Source organism: Tigriopus californicus, chromosome 4, assembly GCF_007210705.1.
Source record: "Tigriopus californicus strain San Diego chromosome 4, Tcal_SD_v2.1, whole genome shotgun sequence".
NCBI lineage: Eukaryota > Metazoa > Arthropoda > Copepoda > Harpacticoida > Harpacticidae > Tigriopus > Tigriopus californicus.
The window spans coordinates 4,434,351-4,454,648 of record NC_081443.1 but is presented as its reverse complement, the minus strand read 5'-3'; the positions used below and the strand labels follow the sequence as shown (position 1 = coordinate 4,454,648).

The window sequence follows — 20,298 nt, the reverse complement described above, 5'->3', positions numbered from 1 at the left end:
ATGTATCCAATCCTGACCCTGGCCTTAGTTATTGCAGAGTTCAGGTGATCAGTGAATGAAATTTGGGTGGAGAAGGTGAAACCGACATAGTTAAAATGCTTGAAGATCTCAACTGGACTATTGTTCATATGGAAGGAGGTGGGAGGCAGATGACCTTTATGGAAAACCCTGGCGTTTGTCTTGATTGTATTGACTTGTGGGTACACATTTTTGAAGCAAATAATTAACAGTTTGCATGTGGTGGGCAAAATTTGTCGCTTATGGTGAAAATTGCTGATATTGCCTTTGGTTTGCTCTCTCTTGAATTACATCCTTCTCTTCATGGCTGTAGGCATATCAAACAGATCACAACACTTTGTGGAGTAAATCATCATCATCATCTAGCCCACTTTGAAACTGTACACAGTAAGCGAAACTTGAATTGTCCTTAGGAAGGCAGTATCGGTGCCATTTTTTTCTTTGCCAAACTATGTGTTATTGGTTACCAGGGATGCCATCCATATATCAATACTGGGACAAAGTATGAATGTATTTTTACTTATTCATTGTCAAAATTGTTTAACACGGATCAATATAAAGCAGTTTTGTAGGTTACCAGGCAAAATAAATTCTAATGGCAAGGGATATCGTTTTCTTAACATAACTTCTTTCCATTGGTATTCAACACATACATAACTGGTATAATGTTTATCTAGGTCTCGCAAGCCTGTAGGGTTGAAGTTTGCTAAGGTGTAAATGCCAAACAATTGAAAAATAATATATTTTTTTTAAGGTACAGCAACTTAACATTTTGTCAGCATAATATGATACGTAGACAAACTTCTCACGTCAAATAAATTTCGCTGTAAGCATTGTACCTACCTTCTCATGCTTAGAATTTCACAGTGTAGTAGACCTTGACAAAAAACAGTTGCCACTTTGGCCGAACTTTTTTGTTGGTTGGGAAGAAATGAGAAAAAGTTGGAAACTATGCGAAAAAGTTGAAACAATACGAAAAAAGCAAGTGCGAAAGAGTAGAAAAAAATGAAAAACAAAATTAATATGTTGCAAATGAACAAAAAAAGGGCAATGAATTGCAAAAATGTTGCTGCCATGGCCAAAAAGTCATTGTTAGTCCTGTTTATTGCCTTTTTCTATTGACAAATTCTATGAAAACGATTGCATATGCTGAGTGACCTATTGAGCTTCTTTATTTTATTGACAAGAAGTTAAATCTTTTTTATTACAATGCTTAGCATTAGGACACTTTTAAGTGATTCTGATGTTATGAAGAATTGATTCTTTTCAAGAGTCTAGTGCTATTGCTTAGCATGGTGGTTATATTATCTGATTAAAGTTGTGATTTACAAGTATGACATCACAATTGTGAGATATTGACATTGATGAAGTTTTAACTTATATTGCAAACTATTTTCAGGTTTTAACGATTAGATTTGTGTCCTATTTCATCCACAGGTGAATAAAGTCCTGGTTCTCAGACTATTTCTTTGTTACGTATCATAACAGGAAGAAAATAGAAAACATAAAAAAAAATGAAAATGGACAAGAAAATTTCTTTTTTCACACCCAAAGTCCCCAAATATGTGAAAAATATTTTTTTATAAGTTAGAAACATTTTTGGTCTGACTCTAACTGATGATTGATGGCTGAAGACTGAAGACTGAAAGCAGCAGACTAGTAGTCATCCGCTGAGTGATCCCCTTCTATGTGGACTCAGCTGTTGAGCGGGCGAGGGTGACCTATCTAGCATTCTAAGAAAAAGTCCGACCTGGCCAGACTGACTGGACTGACTGGCTTGGACGCTTGGACGTCAAAAATCCTCCCCAATCCATCAATCAGCCGATCCAGGGAAACATGGAGACGACCACGACGTCGACCAGCCACGGTTGACGACACCTTCACGGAGGGAGCGGCTCTCCGACACGGTCCGACGCCATTCAGGCCACCACGGGTTTCGGTCTCGCTCAGGCCCGAGGCATGACAGACAATCCCAGCCCACCCAACGGGTCAAGCACTAATCCCACCCCTCTCCGGCCGACCAGCCTAACGACCTGAAGTCGGCCGGGCTTGGGGTTCAGCCCCCAGCTGGGCCTGAGTGAGCGGGTTAGTGGGTGCTGCATGGAATGGAAGCCCTGGTTTCCTGAGCTTTGTGTTGCTGTTCTCGTTGTTCTCGTTGTTGTTTTTGCCCACCGGCACTCAGGGGGGTAGCCGCCCAGCCGCCCAGCCGCCGTCGTAACCCGGCCTTCTATTAGTCCTTTAGCTATGGCTACCTTGGAGAAACTGTCCAAAGCCATGGACACGTTGAAGCTCAACGCCCACCGATCGCCGGTGGGCGTGGACCTGACCATGAGGTAGGTAACCCACCGCTGAGGCTGGAGGTGGACTCGAGGGTGTGTTTGATTGGACTGTCTTGATGGATGGGCCTGTGTCCGGTTGTTTTTGACCTTTCAGCGCGTCCGAGAAGATGTGCCATTGTCAAACCATCACGGACTCGTTGTGTCAATCGGCCTCGACCAATTGGAAATCCGTGGACTTTGCCAAATACCTCACCGTCTGCATGGAGATGTTTTTCACCTTGTTGGATGACCCGCTGGTCGATGTCCGCCTCATGGCCGATGAAAACCTCAACAAGGTCATTCATCATTTGGTGGATACCCATGGCGGACGACTCCAGGTAAGAATTCAGAATCTAGTCGATCACCCACCCACCTACTACTACCTACCTACGTACCCAGACAACCGGCCCCCCCCCATGAGAGAGATTGGTCTTTTCTAGGTCGAACTCTTCAAGGAGATCAAGAAGAACGGCTCGGCCCGCTCAGTCCGGACGGCCTTGCTCAAGTTCTCAGAGTTGGCCGCCAAAATTCGACCCCAGAAATGTCGCCCCTACGTTGTCAACGTGTTGCCGTGTTTGGTCAATATCGCGCGCCGACAGGAGGAGGTCTTACACGAGGCCTTGGCCGTGGCCATTCCTCGCATCTTTCAGGCTTTGGGTAGCTTCACCGAGGAAAACGAGATTCGTTTGATGCTCAAGACCTACATCGCCAATTTGTTTGACGCCAATGTGGCCATTCGCCGCACCACGGCCCGCTCTTTGACGGCCCTTTGTGTGCACAGCCGCCAAGCTGAGCATTTCTTGCCCTGGTTATTGGGCACGTTGTTGGATTTTCTGGTGCCCATCAGCGCCAACGAAGATACGCCTGGGTCACGGATTTTGGGCATTCTGGCGTGTATTCGCCTGATTATCCCGGAAATCTCTCGATTGGCCAAGTTGGAAGAAGAAACCCTCCTCATCAAGCAGTTCATTCAGATCTATGAGCTGTGCCTCCATTACATGAGGCATCAGGATCACAATATTGTCGGACACGCCTTGGAAGCGCTTCAACAGCTGTTCAAGAGCCCTCCCCAATTTTTTTTGCCTATTCTAACCTCGCCCGCTGGGATAAAGCATTCCTACATATTCGATTCATCCATTGGAGCTGCTTTGGCGTCAAGCGTTAGTCGGATGAACAGTTTAGTCATCGATGAGGACGAAGAGAACCTTTTGGATCTCGAACCGAGCGTGGCCGATGAAACGCCCCGAGGAAAAGTCCAAATCATGGATGTGCCCGAAATCCCTAGTCCGAAACATGACAGCGATCCCACCTCTAATATGGATGATCAGGGTGATTGTTCCATTGCATCACAAGCCGATGAGGGATCCATTTATGAGCCTCAGGACCCGAATCAGCACCCAGAGAATAACGAGGAAGAGAATGAGGGTAATGATAATGATGAAGATGGTCATCCTCCGGAATTGGATTGGGTTGATCCAACTGGGAGTTCAACACCTGGTGAATGGAAAGCTTTATTAGAATTTGAAGACATCGGGCGGTTTGACGATGCCGATATCCCCTTGATATTCTGTGCCCGCAAAATTATCCGAGCTTTTTTGTTGACCCATGAAAAAGGCACGTTTGTACCCAATCAGCAAGCTCGTGTTAGTATCAAAGTTTTGGCGTTTGGATGTCTGAGCCAAGTGCTTAAATTGTGCCCCAAAATCTTCCTGTTGACATTGTCGTGCGATCAAGACGAAGAAGATCCTGTGACTCCACTAGTGAGGGATGTGATCAACTTTACATCCCACGAGGATCCTCAGATTCGAGGCTGTGTGGGCCTTCTCTTGGGCGGGTTACTACACGGAGCTTTAATCGAGTCGGGAGGCAACCTCGAAATCTGGTTTAACCAGAGACGTCCTGATCACGACGATATAGTGTCGACCCTCATCGACTTGCTTCAAGATCAATCCCATATCACGTTGAAGCACACCATTCACGCCTTGAGTTATTTCATGCCCAAATTGTTTCAAAGTCTGAGCGGGAAGCTGGTGCTCTCACTTTTGGAAGAAATCCATTCTCTGGCCCAATCAAGTTACTGGTTGGTCAGAGTTGAGATTTGTGAGCTGATTGCTTGCATTCCATTCGCGGCATTGTTTCATCTTTCCACTGATTGCCGGTTGCAAAGGAAGCTCCAGGATATATTGATGCGCTTTCTCCAGGACGAAGATTCCAGAATAAGGCATCACGCTGCTAAATCCTTGGTGCAGGTGTCCGTCCACATGTATTCGCCGGTGGACAATTTGAACGAGAACCCTGTCATTTTCGAGGCCTCTCAACAGGCTCGCCGTCTTCTCCATCCCATACTGACCTCTTTGGAGACCCCTTGGAGTGCCAATAAAGACATGGAATCTCAACTTGGAGGCTCCATTGAGCAAAATCTAATCTTCCGGTCAATTGACCACATTTTCCAAGAATTGCTCGTTTGTTCCAACCCTTCAGGGACTTCTGGCTGCCTTGAAGCCTTGTCAGAATTCGCCAAAACATTCCCGCCTAAAGATTTTACCAAAGGATGGTCTTGCCACATGCCTCGCCCTCGAAAGTCAAGCAATACCCGATCAGAAGGGGGTCTGTCAAGCCCGGCGCTTGACATCTTGAAGACATTGAAAGACTTTCTTCTCAAGAGCTCTACGTCTCAAGATTTCTCCAACCATGTTCGGCTCTTGACTTTATCCGGATCGCTATTCACAGGGCTCTCGCAAGTCCAAGAGAATAGAATTGGAGTTGCTTCCAATACTCCAGTAATATCCGAGGACAAAAGGCTGCATGATTTGGGCATGGACTTGTTCGTTCATTGCGTTAGGTTACTCGCAGTCACCAGTGCAGTCTTAGAGGCCACGCCACCGCAAAACAATACGCCCAAACCTGCCATGGCGGCCATGCCAAGTCCTAGTTTATCCCCCATCAAAAAGTCATTAGGTCCTCCTGTTCTATCGAGAGGAAGTGAATCCGGATCACTGGAAAAGAGCCCCAAACATGGGGATCAAAGTACTAACGTGACCGGTCAAGATGCTTCCAAAAAATTGGGAGCCTTCAGTCATTCCACGCATTATCTCAAGATGTACGATCTTGTGAAGAACCTCTATAGCAATCATCTTCTTACGTTGGACTCGGAGAATGCATCCAAATTTGTGCAACTGTATTCAGGGGTTCTCGAATGCTTGACAGCAGTGTTGAATTCAGCTTGGGGGAACATAGTTGGGAAGAACTCGGAGGAATTCCTCGGATATCTCAAGACCAACATTCGCGTGCATCCGTTGAATACTCTCGTGTGTGTTCAGGCATTCTTGCGTTGTATTTTCCGAGCCAACGAGCCTGTTGATGATAGGGCCCTCCCAATGTCTCCAACTCATTCGCATCACCAGGTTGTTCCACGACAAAAGGGGCTTTTTAATCCTTGCTTCGACGTTCCATACAACGAGTTGGTCCACACGTTTCATTTGGCTCGTGATTCGATGTCCATTCCAGAACGGCCGGAAATCCCCATGTTTCAAAGGGCACGGTCCCACCATCGCGTGAGCAAGGCCGGCATGTTCAAGACCATCAGCAAGACAACAGATCGAACTTCCCTAGCCTCGTGTATCCGATTGTTCGAACCAATCGTGATCAAGGCTTTAAAACTGTATACCCTGACCACCGATGTCGATCAACAAGGTCAAGTGTTGCAGCTTTTGATTCAATTGATTCAGTTGAGGGTGAATTATTGCTTGCTAGATTCGGATCAAATTTTCATTGGATTTGTCCAAAAACAACTGGAACTCATCGAGGAGAGTCAAATCCTGAATCCCGGACCGCTGATTTTGCACATTTTCCGGTTTTTGGTACTGCTTTCGTACGAGAAATATCACTCTAAAGCCATTATTGACGTGGCTAAAATCTTACGAGCTTGTGAAGGTCTATTTGCCTCTGGTCTAGATGCTCGTAAATATGTCCTCCCGGCCCTGGTCCCAGTGGCTCAAGATCTGTTCCAAAATCGCTCCAACACCGGGGGTGACACAATGGACTTGGAATCGCAGCGAGAGGTCGTGTTGAATATGCTGCTCAAGCTCATCATCTATCCGGAGGCTTTGGAGGTGATCCTTCAGATGATGGTGGCACTGAAAATTGAGGCCGAAGAGAAGTGGCGGAAATTGTCGCGGACTCTGATGGACGTGCTCGTTCCCCTTCTAGCCAGCCAGAAGATTCAAATCGACAACAAAGCGGCTTTGGACTTGATCCACGGGATCTTCGCATCCCTTTGCCCCAGTAGTCTACGTCCGGTGGACCCTTTGCTGTCCGCCATGCTGACTTGTTTTGTGGACCTGGCCAACCTTAAGGAAGTGGAAAGGTGGGTGGGATTCATCCTTGTGTCCTTGACCGCCATCACCAACCAGAGCCCCGAGGAAGGTATCTTGGGTCGATTGGAGGAACTGGGCATTCAAGTAGGATCGCCCTCTCCTCAAGCGCTTTTGGACACGTCAATGGAATCGTCGACGAGTAGTTCAGATCCTCTGAGACTCGGGGGTCAAGTTCGACCCGAGATCACATTCGCCAAGTTCCTAATTCAAGTGATCGGAGCCTCTTGTTCCAAGCTCCACCAAATTGCCTATTCCCAATCCATCGGGGCCACGGGCAGTTTCTTAGAGCACGAAATCTCTCACCTCTTGCTCTTCGTGAGTTATATGTTTCAATCAGGTCGGTATGTTCGTGTGGTGAAAGCGGCTCAAGCTTTGGCCAGAGGTGAACCGGACCAGAATGATATGCTCACCGTGGACACGATCAGCGACCTATTTCTTCAAATCAGTCACGTCTCGCCCGTTCTCACTCTTCAATGGTTGTACATTCTTGTGTTGATGAACCATTGTCCCCAAGGGTATTGGAGTCGAGTTTTGTCTCCCGAACATCGCATGGATTTAGAGCGACATTTCCCGGTGTCGAAAACAATTTCGGCGGGGTTGAACCAGGAGATTGTACGAACCGGTGCTTTGGTTCTCTTCTGTGATTATCTCTGCGATAACATTACCAACGTGGAAGCTACTTCTTGGTTGGTGGTAAACCATGTTCGTGATATCATCATGAACTTCAAGGAAAGCCCTGTTCAAGATTTTGTCATGTCCATGCACAGTTCTGCGGCTTCATCCGTCCTGCTTTTTCAAGCCATTGCTTCTCGATGTGATCGGGGGCATGATGTGATATTCATGAGAGAGGCTCTCAACGTCATGGACAATGTTCACCCGAGTCATACGGGTAAACTGCTGGTGTGTCTCGTGAAACGGTTTTTGCTCTCGCCCATTGTGGCTCTGGCTCGATCCGCTAACTTGGTCATTTGTCTCCGTTTGGAACACCTCCTCAAAAATGGCGTGGATCAGGTTAAACAGTGCTTTCCGGAGAACGACTTGTCCGAGATTCTCGAGCTTCTTCGACATCGGAAGTCCCTGCCGCGGTTCGGTCGATTGGTCGGTCTGCTGAATCGGCTATGTAACGAATATTATGATCTTTCGCCTATTGAGGGCGAGGAGATACGCGTGTTCCACCCTGAAACCCTATCTCAATTAAAAGCGGATCAAGATTGGTTCATCAGACAAGTCAAACACCGAGTGTGCAACAGCCACACTTCTGGTGAGGTATGTGCGGATTTATTGGCTCACCTGGATTACGAAGTGATCTTGAACATTCTCAACCAAAAAGACGTGAAGCCGCCCGTGTTGGTGCATTGTTTCAGACATTCCAAAAGAGTAGGTTTTGCCACAGACAAGGCATTCTTAATCGATGCAACCACAGTGACTCTATTTCAAAGCATTCGAGATGTCACCCACAATCTTCCTAAGCCATTCGCCATAGTCAAACCAGACCACTGGGAGGCAAAACCCGCCGAATCGATATATTTCTCCAAACTGGAAGCCACTCTGGCCGTCGACGAATTCAGAGACACTTGGGCCAATCTCCAGGATGCCTTAATTGCGTTCTTTGAGTACGACACCAACGATGCGAAACTTGGGAGTGACCCGGAGACGATTGCGAGCATTGGACGTTTCGGAATCCTTTCGTTGGAAGTTTGTAAGTGGTTACTGTGTAACACTGTAGAAAACGTCGGGGCCATTCACTCCCAAATAGCACGTGGATTGCATCTCATGGCCAGAATCGTGTCGCATCAAAGTCTGTTCGAATGGTTAAACAAAAGTGAGAACCACTTGTTTGCCGTGTCTGGTGTGTTTATCCTGGAAAATGTGATCTACGATCATCTGAAACTTCAAAGAGTCAATGTTGAAATGCCTTCTTGCTTCAAAGAAATATTGGATTCTCTAGAGGAGAAATCGGCTGTTCGAGCCAACGTGGTTTTGAATCAGTTGTTCCGCCTCGCCTTCTTCTCACCCATGCAAGATGAAACGTTGATCACTGAGGATATCAAGGACACCATTCTCGCTCTCAGTCGACTCCAAATATTCACTAGCTACATTCGGACTCCTCCCAGTGCTTGGAAATATGGCTGGAACGTAGATCCCAGTGGACCATGGGGAACTCAATTCCCATTCATCCCTGTAGACATGCTCCAAGATGTAGAGATTCTTCGGGAATATGTACAAGCTATTTTAGTTCTGGGCTGGAACTCCAAACAGCAGTTCGAAGAGATTTGGATGTCGCTGCTGGGGATTTTCAGCATCAAAACCGATGACCTCTCCGAAGAAGAAATTAAGGCTTTGAGTCAGTCTTCGGCTTTGGTGGTTCAAGCGGTGACCACTTTGATCACGAACACGATGTTTTTGCCCAAGCCTGGTCAGACCAACTTATCCAAGCCCATTCATAGCTCTCGGGACTCTGCCTCGCCTTTTTTCATGTCCCCCAGGGGTCAACAGCTCACCGCCGTTCAAAACTACCTTCAGGTGTTCTTGGAGAAAGAATCACGAATAAAAAACTTCCTCAAAGTCGATAGTTCCCAGAACTTGGAACGCTACCATGACATCTCGGAGCGCAAAGTAGCCCTGGGCCAGATAAGTGTGGGTTACATCATGAACGCGATCCGCCATTGTGAAGACCTCAGTGAGGGTGGAGATTCGAGATCCAGCGGTAAATTTGGCGCCCTGTCCTTGCCGTTTTTACTCAGAGAGGATTGTCTTCACGCCTCAAGGCTCGACGTCCAGTCGTGTTTGCATTTTCTGTTCGACTTGTATTCCCAATGGCTTCAGAACCCATACGCCCAAGAGACCCCACTCAACCTTTTAACCGAGACCGTGAGATCCATCCTTTGTCTGTCGGACCTGTTCACAGATATAAACCATTTCCAGTGGATGTTCGCCTCGTTCTCGGAGCTCCAGCAAGCCCATCCCGTGGAAGACGAGATCATGAACGCGCTCTTGAATCTCGGCCTAGCCAAATCGATCAGCGTCTTGGGTGGCGATTCCGAGGTTCTGGAACGTGTGCGACGAGTGCTAGAAAGCGGCTTTAAACGACCGCATCTGGCCTCCAAGATATGTTGTCTCCATGGCGTGCTGTACATCCTGGAAAGCGAAGTGATTGCCATGACGGAAAAGGTGCTTTTCATCCCAATGACCACCGATTACTTGAGCCTTTACCTGCAGAGTTCGCTAAGCTCTCGAGCTCAAAGCGAGCAACATCTGACCCTGATCTGGTCTGCGACTTTCTACATTCTGGAGAATTTCGACAAAGATCTCCACAAGAACCATTGGCACTCACAGACTCTCCAAATGGCTGTTGGAGCCGTTGGGAAAGTCAACACGCCACGGAATGTGTACAACCTACTTCTGGCCGGACTAGAGCGCATGGTCGTAGCGGGAATACTCGACCATCGCACTTTGGATCAAGTCGTGAAGCTGTCCACGGATCTCTTGACCGAACCGAACCCGGCCATTACCATCCCCGCTGTTCAGTTGTTCTTGGTCTGCATGTACTGCTCCACAGGCGCCAACATATCGATCGAAACGCCTTCTGGCGGCATCGAGGACCCGGAGCGACTCATGCAGGCCATGGAGCAGATGTCGATCCTCTTTGATTGCATTCGAAGGGCTGGAGCATCTGAGGCCCGTTTGCTGTGCGCCATTCTTCCGAAGGTTTTGGGCGACTTCTTTCCGGCGTCCGATGTCATCAATCGCGTGGTAAGCGAATTTATGTCTCCGGGACAGCCTCATCAAATCTTGCTCTCCGGGGTGATGTGCTCCATGTTCAAGCAGTCAGCCCAGCAAAACCAGACCGAGATGCTCAAGGAATGGGTGTTAATGGCCTTGCCCAGCTTTTCCAAGCGACTTCCTTTGGGTCATTCCGTGTGGTGCTTGACATGCTTCTTCATTTCGGCTTCAAGTCACAGCCCCTGGCTCCAGGCCTACTTTCCGGTCCTTCAGCAAAGATGCGGATTGCTCCATCATGAAGACAAGAAGCTGTTCTGTCTAGCAGCTCGTGAGTTCTTTCAAAGTCTAAATGAGACTTCACAAAAGACTAAATTCATTGAATCAGTCGAGTCTATGGCTCAGGACGGTAATCCTTATGATGATATTTTACATTCCATTCGATAAATGTGATGATCCCTATTTTACCTTGCTAACCAAAAAACAACACAGCAATTATATAAGAAATAAATAGATATACTATAGCTACTAACACTTGCACTTGCATTCGGTGTTCCTTTGGATTTGTTGAGTTAGTTTGATATTCGGGATAAATGTTTATGGGTCGGTTGGCATCTTCTGATTTCTAACAAGTAGTTCGTACGCTGCGTCTGGGTTGGTCATATCTGATAATGCCAATCAAGTTCTATGTAAGTTTCCGTTCATTTGCTGCGCCTTGCCTTGGCTGTTGAAGCCAAGCATAGCGTTGTCGCAAGATACCAAGACACCTCCATTTACCAGCTTTAGGTGGTCAGTAATTGATAAAAGGAACGAATTACAATTCGCGTTCCTTTCAAAAGGGTGGAGGATTCGTTCCTCCAGAATATCTCGTCAAAAAATTGAATAAGGTTTCTCGCGACAATCGATTTTTACGAATTGAAAATAAAACCATATTGTTAGCCTGGTGGACTCCATATCCATTTATTCATCTTTGGCCGATGAAAAATCACGGTCTATGAATACAAACATCGAAAAAAACTCTTCTTTGGGTATGCCTTGCCCAAAATTAACAAGAAGAAAAGGGAATGTCAGCCAAATGGGCGAAAAATCACGCAGTAACAACTCCCAGGTTTGGTTGTTCCAGATGTCTTGACTTGTGTCGGATTTGGTCATTTCCAAATCGTTGCGTTATCCCGATATTATATGTATATCCGACAAGCACTGTTAAAGTTATTTATGCAATACTGGAAACAACCTGCCACTCGTGCAAGGGTTGACCATTCGCAAGGACCGTGTGTGACCCTAATTCTGACATTTAGGCAAGCACTGACTGGTACCAGCAAACAAACTTGCCTGCCAATGCCAGTGATGGAAAATTGGCGTTTCAAACTGGTTTTAACAAAGCTTGCCTTCCTCATGTATCTAGCAATGTAAAAGAAGGGTCAGCTTCTCAAAAACGTGCTTGAAGCCCCAAACTTGCATCACGGACAATGGTACCAGCAAACAAACGAACCTGCCAGAGCTTGCCTAAACGTCCCCACAGAGGAAATATTTCGCTCAGCTCTGTCAAGTGTACTTGGTTATGTGGACCAAGAAGAAAAATTGAAAATATTTTCTTTTATCCTTAGGACTTTTCGGGGCTAAAAAGAAAATTGTTTTTATTCTCAAACATGTTTTCAAATATGTTTTGCTGCTTGTTTAAAATGCCCGACGTTTTTTCAACTTGTAATTCATTTTTTTCTTTTGGTCATCTAAGTCCTTATCTATTTTCGTTTTTAATTTTGCACTTTTGGGTTTTTTTCTGCTTACTAATTCCTTGCACCATGATCAGGTAAAGAATGGAGCCAAGTATTTGAAGTTACTGACAAGTATATCAAATTTAACTCTCTTTGGATTATCATAGCATTATTAGCAATTTCTTATACTGTTTGGGAAAATTAGCAAAAAAGGAGACACTTTCGCAAACTTATTTTTACATTTCCTAATAGTTTTCGCATATTCACGACTCTTTTCTCATTTTCGCATCTTTTTCACAACTTTTTCGCACTTTTCGCAACGTGTAAAAAATATTTGGCCGCAACTTTTTCTTCGAGATCTACTAATGAGGTTACTCGTCTCCTCGGATAAACGTTATTCTCCACCGATTAGTTGGCGGTGCTCATTTTCAAATTTGTAGCAAAATGTTAAAAGGTTTAGATAGAGACTTTAAGGGTTATTAATATCGTGTTAGGTTAGGTTGGGTTAGGTTAGGTAAGGTTAGATTAGGTTTGATTAGGTCAGGTTAAGATTTAAAAAAGTAGCACCGCCAACTAATCGGTGGAGAATAACGTTTACCGTCTCCTCGACCCAAGACAGGAAGTGGGAGAGAAGTGGACTTTTCCCTCCTGACTAAATCACTCTCAGCTCACAGATCCCCGATAGTAAAAAAAACCCTGGGGCAAGGGATTTTCTGGGTAACTACTTCATGATTTAGTAATCGCAAGGTTTTTTTGATCATCAGAATTATGCCATCATTATCATTCATGAACTGATTTTGGTACTTTTTTATGCTTTTGGGACAGGAATTTCAAAAAAGGGTAGGTTTTGGGATTGAGATTTGGACCTTGGCCAACAATTACCACTTGGATCAATATCTTTAAGCATTGTTTTTTCTTTCATAAATAGGTTCTTCTCTCTTTGACCATAAACTTGTGGCCTTAAAAACTGAGACTCAGCGTGGAAAGCGAGTAAGATCAGTTTTAAGGCTGACACTAATGTGGCAATGAACGGAATGCAATTTTGTTCAATGACACTTGGATCGACGCCATTAAACACTCCGCTCGTAGACATTGGAGGTTATGAAATTGAGCAGGTTTCGTCCATGAAAGGTTTAGGGACAGTCTTCCAAAATGATGGAAAGTGTGATGTGCATATCCAGTTGAAGATATGTTTTCAAGCATATGGTTGGATACATCGGACGTTTAAGTCCAGAAATAGTATCATACTTCCAACTATTTGCAAATCGAATGTTTAGCCACATCTTGTCTATGCTTCGCCCAGTTGAACTCCACTTAATGTATTTCAGCAGGGTTGCAAAAGGTCCAACAGGTCCAACGATGTTACACTAGAGACATTGCAGGAATGAGGGAGCTCTCGCAAATTCGGAGACAATCCGAAATAGTCGAAAGAGGACTTCTCACGCAGGTTTTCAAAAATATCCGTGACCTTTTGCCTTAACCCAGTCGTTAAAGTCAATTGTAACGACTATAGTTGCTTACCGTACGTTTTGCCTGCAGTTTTAGCCCTCAAGAATCCAGACTACTTTAAAGTAAAAATGAAACAACAAACTCCTCTTTCTCTGACTCCTTCTTTTTCCAATTTGCTACCCTCAAATATTCGGTTGGAGTATGTGGGCGTTGATTCAGTAGCATATTTGTAAGTCAGACTTGGACAAGCTTTTGACAGGAAATTCTAATCAGCCTCACATTCAAAGGCTAGCAATAACCGCCAACTCTAATCCGTTGGAGGGTCAATTTTAATTTTTCCTCCTAAATTGCTGGGGATATCATTCCCAATTGCGGCAAGGAAGTCTACCAAATATAAATGGCTAAGGAACTAACGATAGGAAATACGGTACATGTCCAATATTCAAACAAATGGAATGAAAGCTTCTTTCAGACATGAAATGACTCATGAGGGAAATCTTTCAGAAACATGGAATGACTATCGGCATTGAAGATAGTTTGCGCGCTCTGTTACTCAATGCGCCTCTCTTATCCATCTCTTCGATGCTTACTATATACTTGACAGAAGGAAAGTTCGTTCAGTACATTTTTTTTGTTCGTCAAGGTTGGATATCGCTGTTTTAAAAAAACAAAACATTAACGGGTGAAATTTTAACGAAGCTTTTGACATTTTAACACAATCGCAAAGTACAATCCACTCGTAAGGAATGACAAATTGTTTCTTCTGTGCGCCTTCTGAAACATATTCAATGAATACACCATTCATTTTGAAGACTTATCTTTGTAACAGTATAAAGTCAAGTGAGATTGTCACAAAAATCGTTTTTAACTCGTATAATTTTCTTAAAAGAAATCAATAACGCAAGGAATACATGAAGGTCATTATTTTTCATTCTTAACCACTTTCTCTGTCTTGACGGCAGTTATTTTAGGACTTTTGAATATATCAACCTCGACCCAAAATCGGAAGCGTTCACCTTCGACATCGCCCCCACTTTCCTCCTGTTGCTCTAAATCTGATCGATCTAGGGCGTCCACATCGAAAATGTTTTCCATAATGGAGTTCCGTATGTTCAATCCTCCTCCGCTGTTTTCGACCTCACCCACGCCCTTGATATCAATTGGGCACACGTCGCCATTGTAGACTACTGAGTGACCTTCTGACACGAGACTCTTCCTAACTTTGATGGTAACGCCGTACATCTTGCAATCTAATGCACTTCCTTCCATTTGGACGTAAAAATACCAGTTCTTGGTCTTGCCCGATTTCTCCACTTGGAGATAGAACGTGATGCCATCGAATTGTATGAGCGAAGGTCGCCAAAAGCCATTCCCTTCCTCATCATCTAAAGCCCGGGCGTATTCCATCTCTTCTCGGTAAGGCAGAGGCTTGTCTCGATAGTTGTCTCCACATTCGGAGGCAATTACGTGGTGAGTGAGATTCTTGGCCGTGATCGTCTCATCACACGCCCAATGAGGACAGCGTACATGTCGAAAGATACAACTCGATTCGTGATCCGTAATCTTGTCGATGTCACTTTTGAACGTGCACCCTTCGTATCGAAACTCGCATGTATGAGACACTCGATGAATAATTGTAGCGGCAATTTGAGACACACAATCTGTGAGCCGCACCCGACAAGTGGGACAATTTTCGAGTTTGGCTTTGCATCGTTGACAGATCACATGGCCGTTCGAGCAACAAGGAACCGGAGCTACACGGGGAACATTGTAACACACGGGGCATTCCACCGAGCTGGAAAGTTCTCTTAGCAGTTTGTCTTGAGTCGAAATGGCTTTCTTGAGTTCATCATCTTTATGGCGTAAATTCTGCTTCAAGTCTTCGACTGACAACTCGGGATCTCTTTGAGGTTCTCTCACAACATGATTGGACGATGAGGGCTCTTCACAGGGCCTCAAGGTAGCCAAGCCTTCGGTGTCCCATCGGGCTTGTTTGGCGTTGCCCTCGGGGGATGAGCCGCCTTTTCCATCGGATGATTTTCTCTTTTTCGATGAGTCACTCTCTTGGGAAGTGGATCCCACGACATGCCTCATCATTCAAATCTAAAAAAGTGGGAACGGTTCATATGAGCATGGTGAAACAATATTAGTTAATCGTGTGGAATCGATTTAGTAGCATATATCACAGAACAATAGAACAATAAATAGTTGGCATCGTCTTTGATCATATTAGTTAGCAAGCAATTGGAAAATCGAAGCTCAGGTTCAAGGAAGCCAGGATCTCGGTGACGTTATTGGGGAAGTGGTCGGATAACATTTTAGGGTGGACTAAAATGTTTTGGAAGTCTTGGGCCGTCTTTAGCGAAACTCGCCAGTTCTCGGAATTTTCCGAGCTTTGTTCCACATGCCAAATCTTTCCGGGTAGAACCAATTTGACATGGGGTAGACTCTTGCGCCTCTCTGCGTCTTGATTGGACGATGGGCTCGCTTGATGGGCTGGACTAGACTCGGCAACCTCGTTAAAAGATTCGTACTGACCACCTTCAACGTGTAAACGGCGGCTGCTCTCCAGAATGGGTTCACGAATATCAGATGATTCAGAATTCTGACGGTGGGCTTCCGCAATTGGAGCGTGCCAATCCTTGATGCAACACCCGCAGAGGCCTCTAAGTATTTGGTACTTAGGCAAAGTGCATTGCGTCAGCTCGGATTTCATTTGCTCTTTGAGCAAGGTTAAACTCTGGAGACTCAACCGGGGAATCAGATCCATTCCAACAACGACTGAGATAGTGAAGTGCTCGGAGGCCTTGGCAGCCATCTCGTTCAAAAGACCACCGGGTGGACTGAAGGCGTAACACTTTGTATTCGGGTAAAATCTCCGGAGCATGAAAGCTAAGATGACAGCCGTGCCCGCTCCCAAACTATGACCCGTGACCACCAATTGATAATCGTCGTAGTACGAGAACGCTTTGTCCAAAACATGCTTCTCGACCAACTGGTCGTAAACGTATTTGGCGGCGGACAGGATACCGTTGTGGGCTTGGAAGCCTTTCAAGTCTGGATCGAAGGCGGTCATCTCGCTGGGGGTAGCGCATAGATCTGTGAGCGCGTCCTCCAAAGACAAAGTCCCTCGAATTGAGATGACGATCTTCCTGTAACGTTGGTCGACCGCCACGAAAAAGGGCACTTCGAGGAAGTTGTTCTTAAATGAGATGTGAACCAAGGCCTCCTGGTCCAGGTGAGGTAGCATGGACATGAGGGCAGCTGTGTTACACTGAAGGCAGTTGTCGCCTTGGATGAAATCTTCGGGACTGACACATGAAAAGCACGCGCAGCACCGCATGCGAGCGTAGATATTGCACATGTTGATGGAGGTGTTTTTCATCAAGTACCACGTGTAGCCGTACGAAGCACCGGCATAGAACATGAAGTGTTTCACTAATTCGGGCTCTTCCCAGGCTTTCAAATGGTCCTCGTGAGCCCCTTGGCTATCGAGAATAACGGGATCAGACGGTAGGCGGGACGGACTGGAGGGAGGGTGGGTACTGGCGCTCGAGGCGGGGGACCTGTACTTGGCACTGGTCGGAGCGATGGGATCCCCGCCCACCACGACACGGCATTCGTTTTGTTTGACGTAGATGAGCAGTAATGCCGCGGCAATGTCCGTGGGGACGAAATTCTCCTGATCGAACACAAAAGAGAGCACATTGGCGATCTCTTTGAAACAATCGATCTGACTTTTCCCCACGCAGAGGGAAAAGATTCGGCTCAAGCAGCTTTGAGGTTGCTCCATAACGAACGATTCGTTGTTATTGGCTCGACTCCGATGATTCTTCCATTCAATACTATTAAAACTGATGACCACCACCACCACTTTGAAGACGAGGCCCAGCCAGATGAAGATGATAATGGCCAAAATGGCGTAGAGCGGCACATCGGTGATATCCAAGGATTGAGGATTGGGCTGGCATTGACTCAAGAGGCCCCGAGCCACCCAAAACGTGCCCACCAGCGCCCACCCGAACTCGCCCATCGTCATGCACACGTTCAAATAGATCAAGGGCACGACCCAGCGGCGAACCCGCGGATCCTCGTCCCAAATGCGGCCCTGGGCACTATCCACGGCCAGGGCCAGGTTATTGAGGATATTAGCGGCAAACAGCCCGATGGCCACCATAAGATACACGTTGAGGTGATGCTCGGAGGCGCAGCTCAATTGGCTCACTTCTGTGTAGACGAGCACGCCTACCAAGATGAGCAGACCCACGGTGCGCGTGCAGAACTCCATGACCGCCGGAATGACCAAGTCATCGGAGGCGGTGCGCCAGAGACAGCCGCACAGCCGGAGACCGCCCCCCGGTGTATGGAAATCCGGCGGCGACCGCAAACTGGGCCCTGCGTTGCCCTCGTGAAAACGATTCGTCAATCGAAACATGACGCCAGAAGGAATGGACGGATACGGATGCGGATACGGATGCGGATACGGATGCGGATGCGGAGGGACGGATACGGAGAGAAAGCGAAAGGCTGGAGAGGGGCAAACCGGCCAATGGGTTCAGGTGTGGTGTGACGCCTGTAGGTCAATGGCGGGCACGGGCACCCCGATCAGTTTGGTCCTTGCCGCCGCAGAAAACTAGACGAACCCATTCCCGGGACATCCGGTGAGTCGAGTCGAGTTGAGGCGAGTTGAGGCGAGTTGAGGCGAGCCCAGCCCAGAGGACAGGAGAGGAATTGAAAGAATGCCGGCTGGCAAATCAATCAATCCACTTGTCAATCAATCAGTTCAGTCGGTCAAGTGTGGGGTTGATTGGGTGAGTCGTGCCAGAATCCGGACTTCCTTTCATGCTTTCTTTCTTTCTTTCTTTCTTGATTGCCTACCGCATTCGAGCAGCCTCGGAGGATGTCCTGGGACATGAATCAGCATTCAGCTGCAAGTTCACCACTCGCCAAGACTGGAGACCAAGATCAGTCCCTGTGCAGGACTATGTACAATATGTACGATGGACTCGTTGTTGACAGCTGGCAAGCTTCGATCTTGATTCTCTATGTTCCATTCCAGTCGTCCGAAAAGCATCGAAACAGTTGGATTCCAATACAGCAGAATTCAGTGTCGCCATAATTAGCTCAAAACCGTATTTTATAAACAAAACTTACTCGCACAATCAAGTGGAAACCAACCACGATTAAGCCGTTTCTTCACAACTGGAAACTAAGAGATGCTGCTGTAAGCGCAAACCTCTCGGAACACTTATTTCTAAAATACTCTGACGTAACAAACTGGCTTCCTTGTCTCCAGGATAGAGTAGCTGGTGAAAGAAAATGCCTTATCTCACCTTCGCCATTTAGTTAGGCCATTTTGAGACCAGATTAAAAAAATCTGGCAGTCTTAAAAGGCAGAAATGAGATAAGTTGGTTGCGTTTGCATTGATGTGTTGTATGAGTTTAGTGGTTAAATGAATCTCTTTATATGATTCATAATGAATGAAGTAGGATATAATTCGGGGTTTCATTCATTCTCACAGGCATCATAATGGTTGATTTTGGCTTGGCTGGTACTTCACGCTGGCTTGCGGTCAAAGCTCAAACATAGGATATTTGGCAAAGCTGGTAAACTCCTTTTCCAGACGTTTTTGACTTTTGTTCAAACGGACCTTCCGAATCCGATTTTGGTACTTTAGTTGCGTGATAATCAATTTAGAGCATTGCGTTACGGAATCATCACTGTCATCCTCAATACTGTGATTCATCCAAAGAAGATCACGGACTTTTTTACCTTTGCCAAGCAGTAAGCCAATATTTAAGTTCAGATTTGACAATGGTAAACTAAAATGGACGTCCTTAACAAGGAGTTTGTAAATCTCAAATGATAGTTCGTAATTTTTCCTGTAATTTTGTTTTCAATTTTAGCAACCTGAAAAAAGTATAGCTTGGCATTATGACATAACTAATGAATATGTGCAAGAATGCACTTTTTTCTTTGTCTTATTCAAATTTGGAATGTCATCCTTGGGCGATTTTTGCACTACAACAATATTTCCAACTTCTTCTATTCACCAGTGTAGCCACGGCCTTCTGGATATTTGGACTGCGAACAGAAACAAAAATTCTAATCTCCTAAACTGTTCACTTGTTTCCAAATGAGCATTTTGTACATCTTGTTGACTAGATGAGCTGGGCCAAACTTGAGCCCAAAACTAAACTTAGGCAACTCAAGAGATATAGCTAAAGTTATGTAGTAAACATAACATTGGATTAGAATTTTCAGCTGCTTCTGGGTCAGGGACACAAGCTTTTGACAACTTATTCTAGTAGAAAAATTATGAGTCTTCACCGTCCCATTTGTTTTTTTGCCTTCAAAATTTAGCTTTGACACTTGAAGGACAAATTCATACATCCATCTCCCCAATAGGGACCTTTAAGCTGATGTCAAACTCAACCCTCTGAGAAAAATGGTCACGAAACCTCCATTTTGATTCGTCCTTGGGCGGTCACTTGTCACATCTCATTTCCTAATACTAGAGCCACTATAATAGAAGAGTACGCGCATGAGATTTTTGGTCCCAAAACGTCGTTTCCATTGTACTGTGGTTCTTCAGTTCACCCCCAAGGCGTCTTTTCCTGTGTTATGTATTTACTTCATTATTGTTGAACTCCGCAAGAAAATCAATCGGGTGCAAGATTTTTTTAATTTTATAGTCTCTA

General features: G+C 45.7%; 3 protein-coding genes across 4 annotated transcripts in view; 1 reads left to right on the top strand and 2 right to left on the bottom strand.

Moving 5' to 3' along the window:
• Positions 1-1,886: 1,886 nt before the first annotated feature.
• LOC131878951 (huntingtin-like) lies at positions 1,887-10,966 on the top strand. The gene is made up of 3 exons (XM_059225116.1): positions 1,887-2,351; positions 2,452-2,674; positions 2,777-10,966. Exons 1-3 carry the CDS (start codon positions 2,263-2,265, stop codon positions 10,877-10,879), a joined length of 8,415 nt encoding a protein of 2,804 aa, XP_059081099.1. The 5' UTR covers positions 1,887-2,262; the 3' UTR covers positions 10,880-10,966.
• A 3,488-nt stretch (positions 10,967-14,454) lies between these two features.
• The window catches only part of LOC131879044 (uncharacterized), an 11,095-nt gene continuing 5,251 nt past the window's right edge, over positions 14,455-20,298 (bottom strand). For both annotated transcript variants that reach the window (XM_059225237.1, XM_059225238.1), the window contains exon 2: positions 14,455-15,699. In XM_059225237.1, the coding sequence (XP_059081220.1) occupies positions 14,518-15,693 (1,176 nt within the window). In that variant the 5' untranslated portion in view covers positions 15,694-15,699 and the 3' untranslated portion in view covers positions 14,455-14,517. The remainder of the gene's footprint in view (positions 15,700-20,298) is intronic.
• Positions 15,699-18,636, bottom strand: LOC131879043 (diacylglycerol lipase-beta-like). The gene has a single exon (XM_059225236.1). It carries the CDS (start codon positions 18,029-18,031, stop codon positions 15,830-15,832), a length of 2,202 nt encoding a protein of 733 aa, XP_059081219.1. The 5' UTR covers positions 18,032-18,636; the 3' UTR covers positions 15,699-15,829.

Coding starts and splice junctions, on each gene's coding strand:
- LOC131878951 (XM_059225116.1), top strand. CDS start 2,263: ATGGCTACCTTGGAGAAACTGTCCAAAGCCATGGACACGTTGAAGCTC. Junction 2,352..2,451: donor GGCGTGGACCTGACCATGAG/GTAGGTAACCCA, acceptor TTGACCTTTCAG/CGCGTCCGAGAAGATGTGCC. Junction 2,675..2,776: donor CCCATGGCGGACGACTCCAG/GTAAGAATTCAG, acceptor GGTCTTTTCTAG/GTCGAACTCTTCAAGGAGAT.
- LOC131879043 (XM_059225236.1), bottom strand. CDS start 18,031: ATGTTTCGATTGACGAATCGTTTTCACGAGGGCAACGCAGGGCCCAGT.